General features: G+C 48.8%; 1 protein-coding gene across 10 annotated transcripts in view; it reads left to right on the forward strand.

The window, feature by feature from the left end:
- Positions 1-3,451, forward strand: part of CFAP251 (cilia and flagella associated protein 251) — an 85,415-nt gene extending 81,964 nt beyond the window's left edge. For all 10 annotated transcript variants that reach the window (XM_063785149.1, XM_063785153.1, XM_063785151.1 and 7 more), the window contains 2 exons: positions 1,032-1,133; positions 3,185-3,451. In XM_063785149.1, the coding sequence (XP_063641219.1) occupies positions 1,032-1,133; positions 3,185-3,297 (215 nt within the window). In that variant the 3' untranslated portion in view covers positions 3,298-3,451. The remainder of the gene's footprint in view (positions 1-1,031; positions 1,134-3,184) is intronic.
- Positions 3,452-19,024: the final 15,573 nt, after the last annotated feature.

The raw sequence follows: 19,024 nt of genomic DNA on the forward strand, positions 1-19,024 counted from the left end.
TTGAACCTGGGAGGTGGAGGTTGCAGTGAGCCAAGATCACGCCACTGCAGTTCAGGCTGGGTGACAGAGCGAGACTGTCAAAAAAAAAAAAAAAAGAAAAGAAAAGAAAAGAAAAGAAAACAAATATTTGGGGATTGCATTTGTGAAATGCAACCACACCAAAGTAAACTTTTTAATTTTTACCTACTATGTTTCTCATTATTGTACATGAGGATGTCAAGTAAACTCTCTCGGGATGACAGTTTCATCTTAGTCCAAGTGGGTGGTTCTGAGAGGAGGGAATTTGAAATGAAGCAGAGCCTGGTCCCCGCAGCATGCTGTCCTATTTCTCTATGCCAGCCCCACGTATGTTCCTTGCCTGGAGGACCCTGTTTAACACCATTAGGAAGCATATGTGACAGTACCATGGGACTCTAGATCATTTTTGTGTCTAAAGAAAAGGGGCTGGGCGCAGTGGCTCACACCTGTAATCCCAGCAGTTTCAGAGGCTGAGGCAGGAAGATCACTTGAGCCCAGGAGTTCGAGACCAGCCTGGCCCAACATAGCAAGACTTCATCTCCACCAGAAAAGTTTTTATTGTTTTTGTTGCTTTTTTTTTTTTTTTTTTTGAGACAGAGTCTCTCTCTGTCGCCCAGGCTGAACTGCAGTGGCACGATCTCAGCTCACTGCAAACTCCAACTCCAGGGTTCAAGCAATTCTCCTGTCTCAGCCTCCCGAGTAGCTGGGATTACAGGCCGCGCCACCACACCCGGCTAATTTTTGTATTTTTAGTAGAGATGGGGTTTCACCATGTTGACCAGGCTGGTCTCGAACTCCTGACCTCAAGTGATACACCCACCTTGGCCTCTGCAAGTGCTGGGATTACAGGCATGAGCCACCACGCCCAGCCTAAATTTTTTTTTTCAATTGAGTAAAAGAAAAAAAAATAGTGGGATAATTCTCTTTAAGACCTCTGAATAATAACGCTAAGCCCTGACAGTATGCTTAGCCTCAAGAGCTAAACAATCACCTTCTCACTCTTTGACACACAGGTGAGCACATGACGGAGGAGGAGATGTTGGATTGCTTTGCTTCACTGTTTGGCCTGAATCCCGAGGGATGGAAATCCGAGCCTGCAACCTCCTCTGTCAAAGGTACCCTGGCTGGCTTTGTCTGGGCATGTAGCCGTGGCTCACTAATTTGTTGTAGACTTAAGTACATTTATTTCTCCTGATTGGTGCAAGCCACTCTCCCTAAGACTGCACATAACAAAGTATGTCTGTTGGGAATCCCACATGAATAAGTTATGAAAAGAACAGTGAGTGGTGGCTTTTGTTCCCGCGCTCTGTCCGTCCTTTTGTTTCTTCTGGGCTTATTTTCCCTTTGTTCCACTGACCTGTCATCTTGCCAGCTTGGGTGGGTGAATATTGGCCACCCGTAGAGGATCCAGTTTGACAGCTGTTTCAGAAGAATAGGTATGTAAAGAGAGACTTGGGGGCCAGGCACCATGGCTCACGCCTGTAATTCCAGCACTTTGGGAGGCCAAGGCAGGAGAATCGCTTGAGGTTCAGAATTTGAGACTGGCCTGGGCAACATAGCGAGATCCCATCTCTACAAAAAAAAAAAAAACAGGCTGGGTGCAGTGGCTCACGCCTGTAATCCCAATGCTTTGGAGGCCGAGGAGGGTGGATCACGTGAGGTCAGGAGTTCGAGACCAGCCTGACCAACATGGTGAAATCCCATCTCTACTAAAAATACGAAAATTAGCCAAGCATGGTGGCACACACCTGTAATCCCAGCTACTTGGGAGGCTGGGGCAGGAGAATCGCTTGAATCCAGGAGGTGGAGGTTGCAGTGAGCCGAGATCACACCATTGCACTCTAGCCTGGGTGACAAGAGCAAAACTCCGTCTCTAAATTAATTAATTAATTAAAGCGAAACAAAACAATTAGCTGGGCATAGTGGTGTATGCTTTTAGTCCCAGCTACTCAGGAGGCTTAAGTGGGAGGATGACTTGGGCCCAGGTGTTCACGGCTGCGGTGAGGATTGTGCCACTGTACTCCAGCCTGGGCAACAGAGTGAGAGCCTGTCTCAATTAAAAAAGAGGGAGAGAGAGAGAAAGATTTGGAGAAGGAGAGAGCATCAACTTGGTAGGCAGTACAAGCCCAGCTACAAGCTGCCAAAACTTTCAGGTTTTTAAAGATCATCCTCCTGTCCCTTCCTGCTATAGCCTAAGTATTTTTCACCTTTTCGTGCACTGGACCTGAAGTTAGGGCCGTGACTTTCAGCTCAGGAGGAACCAATCTAAACGGCTCTTCTAGGCTCACTGGTACAGGAGCAACTCTGCTGACAAGCCCGGGGATGGTCAGATCCCACCACCATCACCAAGACTGAGGAGGGTGCAAAGACCCCTCACCCATTCCCCTTTTCCCTCTCCTTTTATTGTCCATTCCCCACATCAAATTAAACAAAGTCCCTGAACTCAGATAATTTCAGACTCCAGTAGCTAACAGGTCATTCCCAACCTGCAAGCTCTCCCTACCCCATTCCTTTATGTGCTTCAGATCTCAGAATGTACCTTTCCCGATTGTTATATATTTCTGCTGTGTTCCCAGGCATCTTGAAACAGAAAAATCAATCATACCATGTGGTTAAGGCTTTCCAGTAAGGTTTGCAGAGATTTGGTTAACAGCGTTCTGTTCCGTAAAGGAGAGATTTTTAAGCAATTTCCACCCAGAGTTTTTCAAGGAATCAAAGCCAAATCACAGCACAAAGCCCTTCTTGTTTTTGTTTAGTAGCATTTCCTTGTGTTTTTGGAAAATCCTCCTGAGTTAGAAACATAGTCATTGAGGCCAGATGCGGTAGCTGTAATCCCAGCGCTTTGGGAGTCTGAGGTGGGAGGATCACTTGAAGCCAGCAGTTTGAGATCAGCCTGGGTAACATAGCGAGACCCCATCTCTACAAAAAAATTTTAAAATGAGCTGGGCGTGGTGGCGTGTGCCTGTAGTCCCAGCTACTTGGGAGGCTGAGGTGGGAGGATCACTTGACCCCAGGAGTTCAAGGCTGCAGTGAGCTATGATCGTGTCACTGCACTCCAGCCTGGGCAACAGAGCAAGGCCCTGTCTCAAACCCCTCCCCTCACCCAAAAAAGAAAGAAACATAATCATCATGAAGGCATTTGGTGTTCTTTTCTTGTTTTGGCTAGGTTCAGAAATTTGCCTTGAAGAAGAACTTCCAGATGAAATCACTGCAGAAATATTCGCGACTGAAATTCTTGGCTTAACCATTTCAGAAGATTCCGGCCAGGATGGTCAGTGAAGTTACCAGGAATGTTTAAAGCACAAAGGACTTTGGGTGTGTGTGCATGCACATGTGTGTGTTTTCCATGAGGCACTGCTTTTTATGCATTTCCCTCCCCCCCTCATCTTTAGAACATTTAGACATTAAAGCAAGTTTCTGGTGAGCAATGGAATTCACAAAGTTGGACATTCCACTGTTTCTGAAATAGAAAAGTGGGCGGAGGCGAGAAAAACCCTGGCAGCTGGATGTACATGGTGGCTGGATCTCTGGGTCTCTGGTGATGCTGCCTGGATGGGGTTTGCACGGGATATGGAGGGGGCGTGGTCTCAGGGGGCAGAGGGGTCCTCAGCCAGCAGCAGGCCTCCCTCGCGACACATGTGGTCCAGGGAAATGATGGTCCATGGCCTCATTCCCTTTCCCTGCAGGGCCACCTGGACCCTCCGCCCAGTGTGGCCCAGTGTGGATCACCCCTGCCTGTTGTGGGGCTGGGGTGGGGGTGCCGGGTGCGCCGGGCTCCTGAGAGTCCCAGATTGTGGCTTCTTATCAGCAAAACACCCAAGTGGTGGTGTGTGACCGTTATAAAGAGCATCATTAGCCATGCTTAACCCCGGTGGCAGCTGCCAGGAGAATGCAGAAGCCCCTCTGAGCGCCCCCGAGCCTGTTCACGCTGCACCTGCGCCAGAAACCACAGAGCAGCCCCGCCCAGCAGAGGCCGGGGCCTCCCTCGCACCCACACTCACCAGTGTGGTGGCTTGGCCGCCTCACAATCTGCTGGGCCGCAAAACATGTAGTAGGCAAAAATAGGGGCCGGTTCCCCAGCTCTGGGACATTCAGGGGGCGTTACTAAGTTTATAGCAGATTTTTGGCCTTGAAAATAGCATAGCATTGTAGTGTGAACAGATGAGAGTTAGTCTGACTTTGGAGTTTTGTCATCCGTTCTGAGGCCTCATTCAGGCAAAGGTGCCAGATGTCATTCTCCAACACACTCCGTCCAACACACCCCCTAGACCAGCTTCTTCCTCAGAGAAACTAGCATCTGAGATAACATTTCTGATCCACTTAAAGTGCCTTTCTCGGAAGGAACATTCCGTGGCAGAGAAACAGAATAACAACCACATCCTTACTCATGCACGAAGCCCCCTCCACTACATGGGGTCCAGCTGGAAATCTGGCATGGTGAGAATCTTTGGAACGCCCCGGAATGTGGAACGGAACTGTCTACCCCAAACCAGGCTGTGTCACTGTGACCTTGGGGCAGACAGCACGGGCCAAGGTTCTGCCGGCGCCAGCTTGTCAGATCATGTCACCAGGGCTTTGCAACCTAATTTACATTTTCTTCTTTTTAAAAAACATGAAAAGAAAAACAAGCTTTATGAATCAATTTTGCAGCTGCTGAGGGCTTAGGAGATCTAGTATCAAGCCAGTTAAAAAGTTCCTGGGGACATTTCAGGGAACAAGAAACTCTCAAGTGACTTGTTCTCTTCAAAAAATAACTCGGAATTGGATGCAGTCTCTCACCAACCAGGGGCTTCGTTCATTGAATCTGGCGCCCTCTGATTTGGTTCTGATTGATGGCATGTATTGGAATTGTCTTGAGCAGAACCAACCTGTGGTCAGTTGGACCCACTATGGCAGGTTCATTAAGCTGGGACACTGCCTAGCGCAGGCAGATGCTCTTTCTCTCTGCCCATCCGGCTTCAGCATCTCCTTTGGAGTCAGAGAGCGGGGAGGTGGAGGTCCTGGTTATGGATCATGGTTATGGTTATGTTCACTGAGGAGACCAAAATCACCATGGACAGCAGGATTGGCACGAATGGCATCCCATCCCACACCCAGCCCAGCCTGGCAGGGGGACCCTTCTTACCTGGGAACCTCTTTCTGCAGGTGTTTGTGGGTTGTTTGGTTTTTCGTTTTTGAGATGGAGTCTGGCTCTGCCACCCAGGCTGGAGTGCAGTGGTGCGATCTCAGCTCACTGCAACCTCCGCCTCCTGGGTTCAAGCGATTCTTGTGCCTCAGCCTCCTAAGTAGCTGGGATTACAGGCATATGCCACCAGCCACCATGCCTGGCTAATTTTTTTTTTTTTTTTTTTTTTTTTGAGACAGAGTCTCGCTCTGTCGCCCAGGCTGGAGTGCAGTGGTGCAGTCTCGGCTCACTGCAACCTTCACCAGAGAAACTAGCATCTGAGATAACTCAGATTATCTCCCAGGTTCAAGTGATTCTCCTGCCTCAGCCTCCCAGGATACAGCTGGGATTACAGGCACACACCACCATGCCTGGCTAATTTTTCTATTTTCAGTAGAGATGGGATTTCACCGCGTTGGCCAGGCTGGTCTCGAACTCCTGACCTCAGGTGATCCACCTGCCTTGGCCTCCCAAAGTTCTGGGATTACAGATGTGAGCCACCGCCCTGGCCAAGGTGCTTGGGTTTTGTTGTCTCCCAACTTCCTTGACAAAGGCAGGGCACAGTCAATCGCCCTTTTCAGCTCCAGGAGGGCCTCTTCACCTCTCATCAGGGCAGGCCCAGCCTGTTGGCCTCAAAGATGAGAAAAGGGAGGACCCAGTGGCCCGGTCCCATCAGCAGGAAAGAGGATACAGTGCAGAGAGCTCCGGCTTCCAGCAGTAGGGTGGCAAGGCAGCGACAACAGGAAGGGATGGCAAAGAAGACAGCGTCGCGGAGCTTGCTCATGCATCACACTTAGGGACTAAATGCTGAACACCAAAAACACTGTGATGCTCCTTTGCAGAAAGATTCCTGTGCGTTTCACACGGGGCTTGTGGCCGGCTGACTCTTACATCCCGGTTTGTGAGTTCTGGATCAGGAACCACCAAGAGCCTCCCCGGCGCCAGCTCTCTGCTCCAGATCCCCGGTCCCACCTGCAGGTGAGGGCCTCGCACGCACAGCGTCTGCGCTGGGAGCCCATGGACTTGCCGCGCTCCTGTTCAGCTTCTGCAACTTTCTAGCCACCTGTGCGCCCTTGGGTGTGGCTAAGCTCTGAGACCTCAGTTTCCTCCCGGAGCAACTCCTGCGGTGGTGGTGCGGATGAGAAGAGATGGTGCAAGTAAAGCGTTATTGGCACAGGGTAGAGCTCCAAATATGACAGCAGCTATTATTATCACAGCAGAAACTGTGCCCGAGAATCAGGAAGACATTTGGTGCAAATTAACCTCTCCCAAACCCAGAGTTTGAGCAAGAGTTAGCGTTTGCTCAAATAGGGGTCTCTCCTAGTTTTGACGATGAGCTCTCAACAAGTATTTGTGGAATGATGGAATGAATGAATTTGAAGCCTCCCTGCTCTTTTCTTTTCTTTTCTTTTTGCCGCTCTGTCACCCAGGCTGCAGTGCAGTGGCACAATCTCGGCTCATTGCAACCTCCGCCTCCCAGGTTCAAGTGATTCTCCTGCCTCAGCCTCCCAAGTGGCTGGGATTACAGGCCTGCGGCACCACACCTGGCTAATTTTTGTATTTTTAGTAGAGATGGGGTTTCACCATGTTGGCCAGGCTGGTCTCAAACTCCTGACCTCAGGTGATCCACCCACCTTGGCCTCCCAAAGTGTTGAGATTACAGGCGTGAGCCACTGTGCCCAGCCACTCCATGCTCTTTTCATAGCTGACTTAGCTTTGGAATGAAGGCCAATGGCAGGTCCTCATAGGGCCCTCATCAGGGTGGGCAAACCTCCCCTGTCAAGGGCCAGGGAGTAAATATTGAGGCTCTTGGGGCCAAAGGGCCTCCGTAGTGACTTCCCAATCCTGCCATTGTAGTGCAAAAGCCCCCAGGGACAACACAGAAAAGAATGCCCGTGGCTGCCTCCCAGCCCCACTTCGCCTATGGACACTGACATTTGGATTTCATAATAATTTCCACATATCATGGACTATTATTTGTCTTTTGTTTTTTTTTCAACCATTTAAAAATGTGAAACCCATTCTTAGCTCGGAGACCTGCAAACACAGGCAGCAGCCTAGATTTGTCCCACAGGGTGTAGCTCACCACCCCCGACTCTGCCTCGTAGGCCAAGGGTACTCATTCCAGCAGATTTCCACAAATACTACAAATCTGTAGCAAACACCTGACCAGCACTCTTCAAAAAATGTCAAAGTCATGACAGACAAGGAAAGATGGAGAAACTCTCACAGACCAGAAGAGACGGAACCATGACAACTAAATGCAGTGTGGACACCTGGATCCGTTCCTGAAACAGAAAAAGGACATTAGTGGAAAAACTGGTGAAATCCAGCGAAAGTCTGTGGTTTAGTTAACAGTGTTGCACCAATATTAATTTCTGAGTTTTGGGCGGTGCACAGTGGCTTACACCTGTAATCCCAGCACTTTGGGCAGCTGAGCTGGGAGGATCACTTGAGCCCAGGAGTTCAAAATCTGCCTGGGCAACATAGGGAGACCCCGTCTCTACAAAACATTTTTTTAAAATTAGCTGGACATGGTGGAGCATGCCTGTGGTCTCAGCTACTCAGGAGGCTGAGGCCAGAGGATCACTTGAGGCTGGGAGGTTGAGGCCGTAGTGAGCCGTGATCGTGCCACTGCACTCCAGCCTGGGTGACAGAGCGAGATCCTATCTCAAAACAAAATTTCTGAGTTTTGCTCAGTGTATCACAGTTGTGTAAGATGTTCACATTAGGGAAACTGGGTGAAGGGTCTAGGGATCATGGCACTATCTTGGCAAGCCTAAAATTATTTCAACATAAAGTTTTTATTTATTTTTATTTTTATTTTTTGAGATGGAGTCTCGCTCTGTCACCCAGGCTGGAGTGCAGTGGCGTGATCTTGGCTCACTGCAACCTCCGCCTCCCGGGTTCTTGCCATTCTCCTGCCTCAGCCAGCTGGGACTACAGACGCCTGCCACTATGCCTGGCTAATTTTTTATATTTTTAGTAGAGATGGGGTTTCACCATGTTAGCCAGGATGGTCTCGATCTCTTGACCTCATGATCCGCCAGCTTCGGCCTCCCAAAGTGCTGGGATTACAGGCGTGAGCCACCACGCCCGGCCATAAAGTTTTTAAAAAATGAAATCTGTACCACCTTTCTGACTCAGTCACCCCTGAATTATTTCCACTATCTGCTCTGTGCCTTTCAATTCTTGAGCAAATTCTCCTGCCGGCGCCACAGCGCCTGGTCCCCTCACTGGCTGCCTGGCCTGTGCAGACCTGGCCTTCTGCTGTGCTTCGAGGTGATGCAAACAAAAAGGTCTTTTTTTAAACATCTGTGTCCTCAAGCTGTGGCTGCCTGAGACACTGGTGTTTTCGGCTTGAGCATGTTCTTTAGGGATTTGGCCAGCAGTTCCCTTGCAGGCAGCTATTTCCAAATTGACTGTAATAAATAGATGCCAGGCGCTGGGAGTTGACAGTAGTTGCCACCCTGCTCATATGTCATGTAACCGCCCTCTGCTAGCTTAGCTGGAAGGAATATTAAAAAAAAAAAAGAAAAGTTGGTTGATACAACACTGTTCAGCGGCAGCGCGATGCTGACTGGTGGGACAGTGAGCTGCGGGTCTCGGTGCCCCAAAGCTGGTGTTCTCCCGAGTGCACCGATGCCAAGGCGGACTCACATTTATCAGTGCCCAGGCGTGAGGCATCAGCCCCAGGAAAGTCGTCCAGCACTGGCATCACTGCCCTCCCTGAGAGTGTGAAATTGCAAGTGGTGCCGTGAGGCAAGGGTGGGGGCGTCAATACTGAAGCTGCCCCGCCTCAAAAGGGCTTGGACCATGGCCGGGCGTGGTGGCTCACGCCTGTAATCCCAGCACTTTGGGAGGCCGAGGCGGGCGGATCACGAGGTCAGGAGATCGAGCCCATCCTAGCCAACACGGTGAAACCCCATCTCTACTGAAAAAAAAAAAAAAAACAAAAAATTTAGCAGGGCGTGGTAGCAGGCACCTGTAGTCCCAGCTACTCGGGAGGCTGAGGCAGGAGAATGGCATCAACCTGAGAGGCGGAGCTTGCAGTGAGCCGAGATCGCGCCACTGCACTCCAGCCTGGGCGACAGAGCGAGACTCTGTCTCAAAAAACAAAAACAACAAAAAAGGGCTCGGACCATCGTCTGAGGCCCCCTCCCCATGTCCTCTTGTTGTTTTGATTGGAAGTCATAAAACACATCAGTGTAAATATAGTATTTATTTTTGCATATCTTTTTAAAGCTGCATATCTTTAAAGCTGGTGGAGTTTTTTGAGGGGAGCAAGTTTCATGACCACAGCAAAGGCAGGCTCCAGTGAGCACTTCACGCCACCTGGATGTGCTGCAGACTGCACCACCCCCTGCCCACCGGCCAGACTGGCTGCCCTGGAGAAGGCATAGTGGGTAGTCCCCTGGGCCTGGACCACGGCTGTCCCTGCACCCGCAAGGGGATGGGGGGAGTGGGGCACATGCCTCCTGGATGCGAGGGTGGCTGCCGTCCCCCCTCCCCTGGAAGCATCTCATTTCTTCCTTTATAATCTGAGCGAGATGGGGCTGGAAGAAGTGGCTGTAGTCCCAGCACTTTAGGAGGCCAAAGCGGGCAGATCACCTGAAGTCAGAAGTTTGAGATCAGCCTGACCAACATGGCAAAACCCCGTCTCTATTAAAAATACAAAAATTAGCCGGTTGTGGTGGCGCGCTCCTGTAATCCCAGCTACTTGGGAGGCTGAGACAGGTTAATCGCTTGAACCTGGGAAGCAAAGATTGCAGTGAGCCGAGATGGTGCCACTGCATTCCAGCCTGGGTGACAGAGCCAGACTTCATCTAAAAAAAAGAAAAAAAAAACCTGAGAGAGATGGACTTCATTTATTACCCACTCACGAATTCAACAAATCCTGACTGTGTGCTGGGCCCTGTGTGAGGGCTGCCTATCTGGAGTGAACAAGAGAGTGGCTGTTGTCTTTAGGGGACTCATGTTAAACAAAAACATTAATGTAAACTTGCAAACGGTGCTCAGAGCTACGAGGGAAAAGCCCGGCCCCTGTGAGAGGGAATCCCTAGAGGGGGGCAGGTTTAGATGAAGTGGTCAGAGAGGGGAGAATGTTCCAGAGGGAGCCAAGTGAGCCAAAGCTGGGAGCTGCGGAAGAGCCAGATGCATTCAGTGAACCAAAGCTTTCCATGGTCAACCCTGGGGAATGCTGCAGGCTCAAGACAAGGCATCTAGAATGACCTCTAGTGTTCCTTTACCACTGCCAGTGTATGATTCTTCCTCATGAGCCTGAGTAGGAATGTTTCATATGGGAAGTGGGTAGGTGGCGGGGTGCAGCAGCTCACACCTGTAATCCCAGCACTTTGGGAGGCTGAGGTGGGAAGATTGCTCGAAGCCAGGAGTTCAATACCAGCCTGGGCAACACAGCAAGACCCCGACTCTATTAAATTTAAAAAGGAAAAAATAAAGGAAGTGGGTAGGAAGAATGGAGGCTGGTCAAGTGTTCCAAGTGGAAGATCTGGCCACTTCTCATTTCTTCATATTCCAGGGTCCTGATGTGGGATAGGCAGTCACTCAGAGGGTCCCAGGAAAGACTAGCCCCAAAGTCAGTGTGTTCCTTCCTATGACACCAGCCACAGATTGAATGGCTCACAGTGGGTTTCAGCCCCACCTACTTTAAGTCCTTGAGTTGGCACTTTTTCATCCTTTTGAGTTTTCCAGGGATTTCAAGTTTTTAAAAATGAAATCAGCTGGGCAACATGGCTCATGCCTGTAATCCCAACACTTTGGGAGGTCAAGGCAGGAGGATCGTTTTGGCCTAGGAGTTTGAGACCAGCCTGGGCAATATGGTGAAACCCCATTTTTATTAAAAATACAAAATTTAGGCTAGGCCCAGTGGATCACACCTGTAATCCCAGCACTTTGGGAGGTCAAGGTAGGCGGATCACCTGAGGTCAGAAGTTTGAGACCAGCCTGGCCAACATGGTGAAACGCCATCTTTACTAAAAATACAAAAATTAGCAGGACGTGTTAGCACGCACCTGTAATCCCAGCTACTCAAGCAGCTGAGGCAGGAGAATTGCTTGAACTCGGGAGGTGGAGGTTGGTGAGCCGAGATTGTGCCACTGCACTCCAGCCTGGGTGACAGAGCAAGACTCCATCTCAAAAAATAAATAAATAAATACAAAATTTAGCTGGGCATGGTGGCACAAGGCTGTGGTCCCAGCTACTCCAGAGGCTGAGGTGGGAGGATCACTTCAGCCTGGAGAAGTTGAGGTGCAGTGAGCTGTTTTGCACCCCTGCACTTCAGCCTGGGCAGCAGAGTGAGACTCTGTCTCAAAGAAGGAGAAGGAGAGAGGGACAGCTTCAATTTGGTGTCAATCATGATCTTTGGTTTGCAGTAATAGAAATTGACTCTGCTTAGCTTAAGTGGAAAAGGACTTGATTTCAAAGCTACCAGGCAACTCACAGAATCAATGGAGACACTGGAGAAGCAAGCCCTGGAGATGAGTGGGAACCAAAGGATGCCAGGACGTCCCAGTGGTGCTGCCACCCCTGAGCACTTGATCCTCCAATCTTGTTAAGATTTCCAATGGCCACGTCTGCTGTGAGTCATTTCTCCATTGTCCCTACCTTCCCCAAACCTCAAAGTCAAAATCAATCCCACAATAAGATCCTGCTTGACCTCCACTAGGATAGCTAAAAATTTAAAAAGACAATAACAAGTGCTGACGAGGATGCGGAGCAGTTGCCACATTGCCGGTGGAAGTGTAAAAGGGTGCAGCTGCTTTGGAGAGTAGCTTGGCAGTTCCTCAAAATGTTAAATATAGAATTACCATATGACCCAGCAATTCCCTTCCCAGGTATGTGGCCAAGAGAAGGGAAAATATACATCCACACATAAAGACCATTATGTACATTAGTGTTCATAGCAACATGAATCATAGTAGCTAAAAGGTAAGGTAAGACCAGGCACAATGGCTCATGCCACAGATCACAGATCCCAGCACTTTGGGATGCGAGGGTGGGAGAATTACTTGAATCCAGTAGTTCGAAACTTTGAGACCAGCCTGGGCAAGTGAGACCTCATCTCTTGAAAAAAACAAAACAAAACAAAACCAAGGCAGGGCATGGTGGCTCACGCCCGTAATCCCAGCACTTTGGGAGGCAGAGGCAGGTGGATCACCTAAGATCAGGTGTTTGAGACCAGCCCGGCCAACATGGTGAAACCCCATCTCTACTAAAAATACAAAAATTAGCTGGGCATGGTGGCTCGTGCCTGTAATCCCAGATACTTGGAAGGCTGAGGCATGAGAATGGCTTGAACTCGGGAGGCGGAGGTTTCAGTGAGTTGAGATCATGCCATTGCACTCCAGCCTAGGCGACAGAGCGAGACTCCGTCTCAAAAAAAAAAAAAAGAAAAACAAAAGGTAGAAACAACCCCATAACCATCAACAAAAGAATGAAAAAACAAATTGTGGTATATCTATACAGTGGAATATTATTTAGCTATAAGAAGAAATTATGTATTAATGCATGCTACCAGATAGATGATCTTTGAAAACATGCTAAGCAAAAGAAGCCAGACCTAAAAGGCCACATATTGTATGACTCAATTTATGTGAAACATCCTTAATTTATGTGAAACTATATAGACTAGTGGTTACCAGGGACTGTGGGGAGGGGAGACAGAGAGTGACTGTTTAATGGGTACAGGGTTTCTTTTATGGATGATGAAATGTTCTAAAATTGATTGTGGTGACAGTTGCACAACTCCGTGAATATACTAAAAACCACTGAATTATACACTTTAAAAAGGTGAATTTTATGCTGCATGAATTATATCTTAATAGAACCATTATTTTAAAAAATCAACTGGCCAGACCATCCACCATCCACACCTAAGGTTGGAACCCATTCCCAGGACTTAACTGGGCCCCCAGTTAAGAGAGAGACAGACCCCCTTTAGCTCCGGTAGCGGGGTGGGGAGGGGCTGCCTCCACCCACAAAGGCTCACCCGGAACTAGGAGGGTGTTCAGATGCTGAACAGGTGGAATCACTCCACATGTGGAGAGTACAGGGGAAGAAATCTGGGCAGCCTTCTAGATCCCTGACCTAAGAATGTACCGAGCCTGTGTGTAGAAGGATCCCAACTTTACTCCAAGCCACTGGGTCATCCAGACTTTCTGCATTTAGAAAATGCTAATAATTTGGGACCTCACTGAGCTCCACCAGCTGCGTGCTGCTGAAGGCTTATCAACCAGCTCTGGGTGGGGAAGAGGGGAGGGGCCTGACGTATAGCACTTGCCAATTTCCATAGTGTAAATATTCCCATTAGAGCTGATTTCAAACTATCAGCGTTATGACATGTGTGGAGTCCGGAAGCCCCGGTTCCCCAATTGGGAGAGCTGAGTTCTGGCCACAACTCTGCTAAGTGGCTGGGCAGCTATTGAATTGTAGCTTTCTTTTCTGTAAAAGGAGGGAGGCAGCCTTGATGGTCTTTTCGTGCTTTGCTTCATCGCCCTTCTGTTCCTGTGTCAGAGGAATGGAGTATATTTCATTCTGTGGTTGGAGCTTTCTCCTTAAAGCTTTGCCTCTTTGCTAGGCCTGGCTAATGACCTGCTCCCTAAACACCAGAGCACCTCTGTTTATGAAACCACAGGCTGCTGCTGCCGTTGCAAGTTGCTAGGCTGCAGAGACTCACCGAGGCTGGGCCTGCACGCGCCTCACAATTACACATCTCTGTTCCAGAGATGGAAACCTCCTCCACCCCGCAGTGGTGAACGAGCCTCCACCCCGGAGGAACAGCAGCAGGAGTGGATGGAGACTTGAATTTAGAAAGCAAGGAAAGGGGAATCGTTTGACTTCAGTCCCTAGCGAGGGTCATTACATAGTAATGATGTTTAATCATTATGATGATTATAATGATGACGGGAACAATCGTACAGGTCCTCTAACAAATATAGTCATGTGTCGCTTAACGACGAGGATATGTCCTGAGAAATGCATTGCTGGGCAATTTTTTTCCTTTTTTTTTTAAGAGAGTCTCATTCTGTCACTCAGGCTGCAGGGCAGTAGCACGATCACAGCTCACTGCTGCCTTGAACTCCTGGGCTCAAGCGATCCTTCCACCTCAGCTGGCCGAGTAACTGGGACTACAGGGGTGCACCACCACACCTGGCTGATTTTTTTCATTTTTTTGTAAAGACTAAGTCTCGCTATGTTGCCCAGACTGGGCTTGAACTCCTGGCCTCAAGTGGTCCTCCCACTTTGGCCTCCAAAGGGCTGGGAGTACAGGTGTGAGCCATGGTGCCCAGCCCAGACAATTTCATCAGTGTGCAAACATCACGGAGTGTGATTTCACAAACCCAGATGGTGTCACCTACTGTACACCTAGGCTGTATGGTACAGCCTACTGCTCCTAAGCTACAAACCTGTACGGCCTGGGAATCCTATACTGTACCGTACTGAATTCTGTAGGCAATTGTAACACAAAGGTAAGGGTTTGTGTATCTAAACATTTCTAAGCATAGAAAAGGTACAGCAAAAATACAGTGTAAAACATAAAAAATGGTCCATCTGCACAGGCACTTACCGTGAATGGATCTTGCAGGCTAGAAGTTGCTCTGGGTGAGTCAGTGAGTGGTGAGAGAATGTGAAGGCCCAGGACATTACTATCCACTACTATAGGCTTTACAAACATGGTACACTTATGCTGCATTAGATTTATGTTAAAAATACAGTTACAGCCAGGCGCGGTGGCTCATGCCTGTAATCCCAGCACTTTGGGAGGCTGAGACGGGTGGATCACCTGAGGTCAGGAGTTCAAGACCAGCCTGACCAACATGGTGAAACCCCATCTCTACCAAAAATACAAAAATTAGCCGGTGTGGTGGCGGGTGCCTGTAATCCCAGCTACTTGGGAGGCTGAGGCAGGAGAATTGCTTGAACCAGAGAGGCGGAGGTTGCAGTGAGCCATGATCATGCCATTGCACTCCAGCCTGGGCAACAAGAGCGAAACTGCATCTCAAAATATAAAAATAAAAATAAAAAAATAAAGTTAGGCTGGGCATAGTGGCTCACAAGTGTAATCCCAGCACTTTGGGAGGCTGAGGCAGGAAGATCCTTTGAGCCCAGGAGTTTGAGACCAGTCTGGGCAACAAAGTGAGACCCCCCCCCCGCTTACAATAAAGAAAAAAAAAAGCGTGGTGGCACACACCTGTAGTCCCAGCCTCCTCAGGAGGCTGAGGATGGCTTCAGCCCAGAAGGTCAAAGCTGCAGTGAATAATGATCCTGCCACTGCACTCCACCTGGGCAATAGAGTGAGACCCTGTCTCAAAAAAATAAATAAATAAAAAATAGCTGGGCATGGTGGCCCACACCTGTGGTCCCAGCCACTTGGGAGGCTGAGGTAGGAGGATCACTTGAGCCTGGGAGGGGGAGGCTGCAGTGAGCCATGATCCTGCCACTGCACTCCAGCCTGGGCAGAGTGAGACCCTGTCTCTAAATAAATAATGTAATTGCGGGAGCAAGACCCCGTCTCTAAATCAATGAATGAAAGTAATTGCACTATGACGTGAGGATGGATCCAATGTCATCAGCTCCGTTACAATTTTCTGGGACCACCATCGTATATGCAGTTGTTGACTGGAACGTTGTTATGTGGCACACGTCCGTCCTTTCTGATGCAGCACTTACCGCGTGGTGACACTGCTCTAAGTGCTTGACAGATAGTGTGCATAATTCTCTTTTTGTTTTGTTTTTTGAGATGGAGACTCGCTCTGTCGCCCAGGCTGGAGTGCAGTGGTGCGATCTCGGCTCACTGCAAGCTCCACCTCCTGGGTTTATGCCATTCTCCTGCCTCAGCCTCCCGAGTAGCTGGGACTACAGGTGCCCGCCACCATGCCCGGATAATTTTTTGTATTTTTAGTAGAGACAGGGTTTCACCATGTTAGCCAGGATGGTTTCGATCTCCTGACCTCGTGATCCGCCCGCCTCGGCCTCCCAAAGTGCTGGGATTACAGGCATGAGCCACCGCGCCTGGTCTAGCGTGCGTAATTTTCATAAGAACCCTATGAAATGGGTGTAGTTATTTTCATCCCCATTTTACAGATGAGGCACAGAGAGGTTAGGACATTTGACACAGCCATAACTAACTCACTCACTCCTGTGACCCTGGAATCCCTCTTTTACTCTTTTTTTCTTTTCTTTTCTTTGAGATGGAGTCTCACTCTGTTACTCAGACTGGAGTGCAGTGGTGTGATCTGGGCTCACTGAGACCTCCATCTCCCGAGTTCAAGCGATTCTCCTGCCTCAGCCTCCTGAGTAGCTGGGATTACAGGCACCTGCCACCACACCCGGGTAATTTTTGTATTTTTAGTAAAGATGGGGTTTCGCCATGTTGGCCAGGCTGGTCTTGAACTTCTCACCTCAGGTGATCTGCCTGCCCGCCTCAGTCTCCCAAAGTGCTAGGATTACAAGCGTGAGCCACTGTACCCGGCCTCTCTTTTACTCTTTTAACATAACTAGAATAATAGTAAACATTTGTAGAGAGCTTGACTTCCAGTTTCTAGTAAACAATTATTCAGACTAACTCTCGAAGTAACTAAAAATGCTAGGAAAAATACTTGAGAATATCCTAAAAGCCACTACATGCTGACTGTAAGAAAGAAGATAGTGAGAAATTAGGCCAAAATTGAAGGAAAAAAACTGAAATGTAATCTGGCAAGGAAGCCACTTTTACTTTTGCCAGCTTAGCATATTTGAACTTGACCATGAATGATTTTATGGGGCAAGAGGCCAGAAAATTAGGCTGGGTGCGGTGGCTCACACCTGTAATCCCAGCACTTTGGAAGGCCGAGGCGGGCGGATCATGAGGTCAGGAGATCGAAACCATCCTGGCTAACATGGTGAAACCCTGTCTCTGCTAAAAATACAAAAAAAAAAAAATTAGCTGGGCGTGGTGGCGGGCGTCTATAGTCCCAGCTACTCAGGAGGTTGAGGCAAGAGAATGGTGTGAACCCAGAAGGCGGAGCTTGCAGTGAGCCGAGATTGTGCCACTGCACTCCAGCCTGGGCAACAGAGTGAGACTCCGTCTCAAAAAAAAAAAAAAAAAAAAAAGGCTGGGCGCAGTGGCTCATGCCTGTAATCCCAGCACTTTGGGAGGCTGAGGTGGGTGGATCACGAGGTCGGGAGATCGAGACCATCCTGGCTAACACGGTGAAACCCCGTCTCTACTAAAAATACAAAAAATTAGCCAGGCGTGGTGGCGGGCACCTGTAGTCCCAGCTACTTGGGAGGTTGAGGCAGGAGAATGGCGTGAACCCAGGAGGCAGAGCTTACAGTGAGCTGAGAGCACGTCACTGCACTCTAGCCTAGGTGACAGAGCAAGACTCCGTCTCAAGCAAAAAAAGGCCAAAAAATTAAAATCCACGACTCACACTAAGCGGGAGTCCTTTCCCACGATAATTTGGGCCCTGTCGGACTCCACCAATGGTATGCTGGTAAATGTTCAACCACCAGCTCTGGCTGGGGCTGGGGAAGGAGGGTCCTGATGTATAAATCATTTGCCGATTTCCATGGTGTAAATACTCCCTCCACAGCTGATTCCAAACTCTCAGCATGAGGTCACTAAACACAGAGCTGGGAAGCAGAAGCCTGTAAACCATCTGCAGCACATCCCTGGCTCCACCCTCAGACTACAAGAAGTCAACCAGTCTTGCACAACTATGCGGCCAGGATTCGCATCACCTGAGTGGTCAGGGACTCACAAACCCTGAACTAGGATTAAGGTCATCCCAGACTAGCAGTGACCTGAGGAGCCTGGCAGAAGCAAATATAAATTATTTCTAGGGAGAGGCCTCAAATTATCCCTATGAATAAATTTTAAAATAGTGTCCAGCATGGTCAAAGAGAACCAGGCATATAACAAGGAACTATGACACCATGAGCAAGACCTAGCAGAAACAGACTCTTGGAGACTTCAAATACTAGAATCATCAGACACAGGCTGTAAAACTACTGTGCTTTGTTGAAAGAAAGAAGTGTAAAAATACCTGCAGGAGACAGGAAACTACTAAAAGTGACATACTAGATTTACAAAGGACATTTGAAGAAAGCTTTATGGTTTTATTGGGGATCAAAATCACAAATACTTTCAGGGGCCAGACAGGTAACACAAATGAGTAAAGTGGCTATGAGTGCACTGGTGACCCAGAGAACTCTGTCTGAAAGATACAGACAGAGCTCTCTGCTCTAGCCGATGGGTGCCATGTGGCACTGAGGGTCCAGTATGCAGATCTGCTGGTTCTAGAGAAGCTGGGTATTTTTTTTTCCTTCCTTCCTTCCTCCCTCCCTCCTTCCCTCTTTTTCTTCCTTCTTCCTTCCCTCCCTCTCTCCTTCTCCTCATCCCTCTCTCTTTTCTTTTCTTCTTCCTTTCTTTCGTTCTTTCTTTCTCTCTCTCTCTCTCTCTCTTTCTTTGCTTCATGCAGTGGCATGATCTTGGCTCACTGCAGCCTCTACGTTCTGGGCTCAAGCCATCTTCCCCACCTCAGCCTCCTGAGCAGCTGGGGCTGCAGATGCGCACAACCACACCTGGCTATTTTTTGAATTTTTTGTAGAGATGGGGTTTCACCATGTTGCCCAGGCTGGTCTCAAACTCCTGGCCTCTAGCAGTCCACCCACCTCGGCCTCCCAAAGTGCTGGAATCACAGATGTGAGCCACCGCACCCAGCCTTGATTTCTTTTTATTATGATCAAATACACATAAAATTGACCATTGTAACCATTTAAAAGTGTACAATTCAGTGTCATTAAGTACATTCACATTGTTCTGCAACCATCACCACTATC

This window comes from Pan troglodytes, chromosome 10 (assembly GCF_028858775.2).
Source record: "Pan troglodytes isolate AG18354 chromosome 10, NHGRI_mPanTro3-v2.0_pri, whole genome shotgun sequence".
Lineage (NCBI taxonomy): Eukaryota > Metazoa > Chordata > Mammalia > Primates > Hominidae > Pan > Pan troglodytes.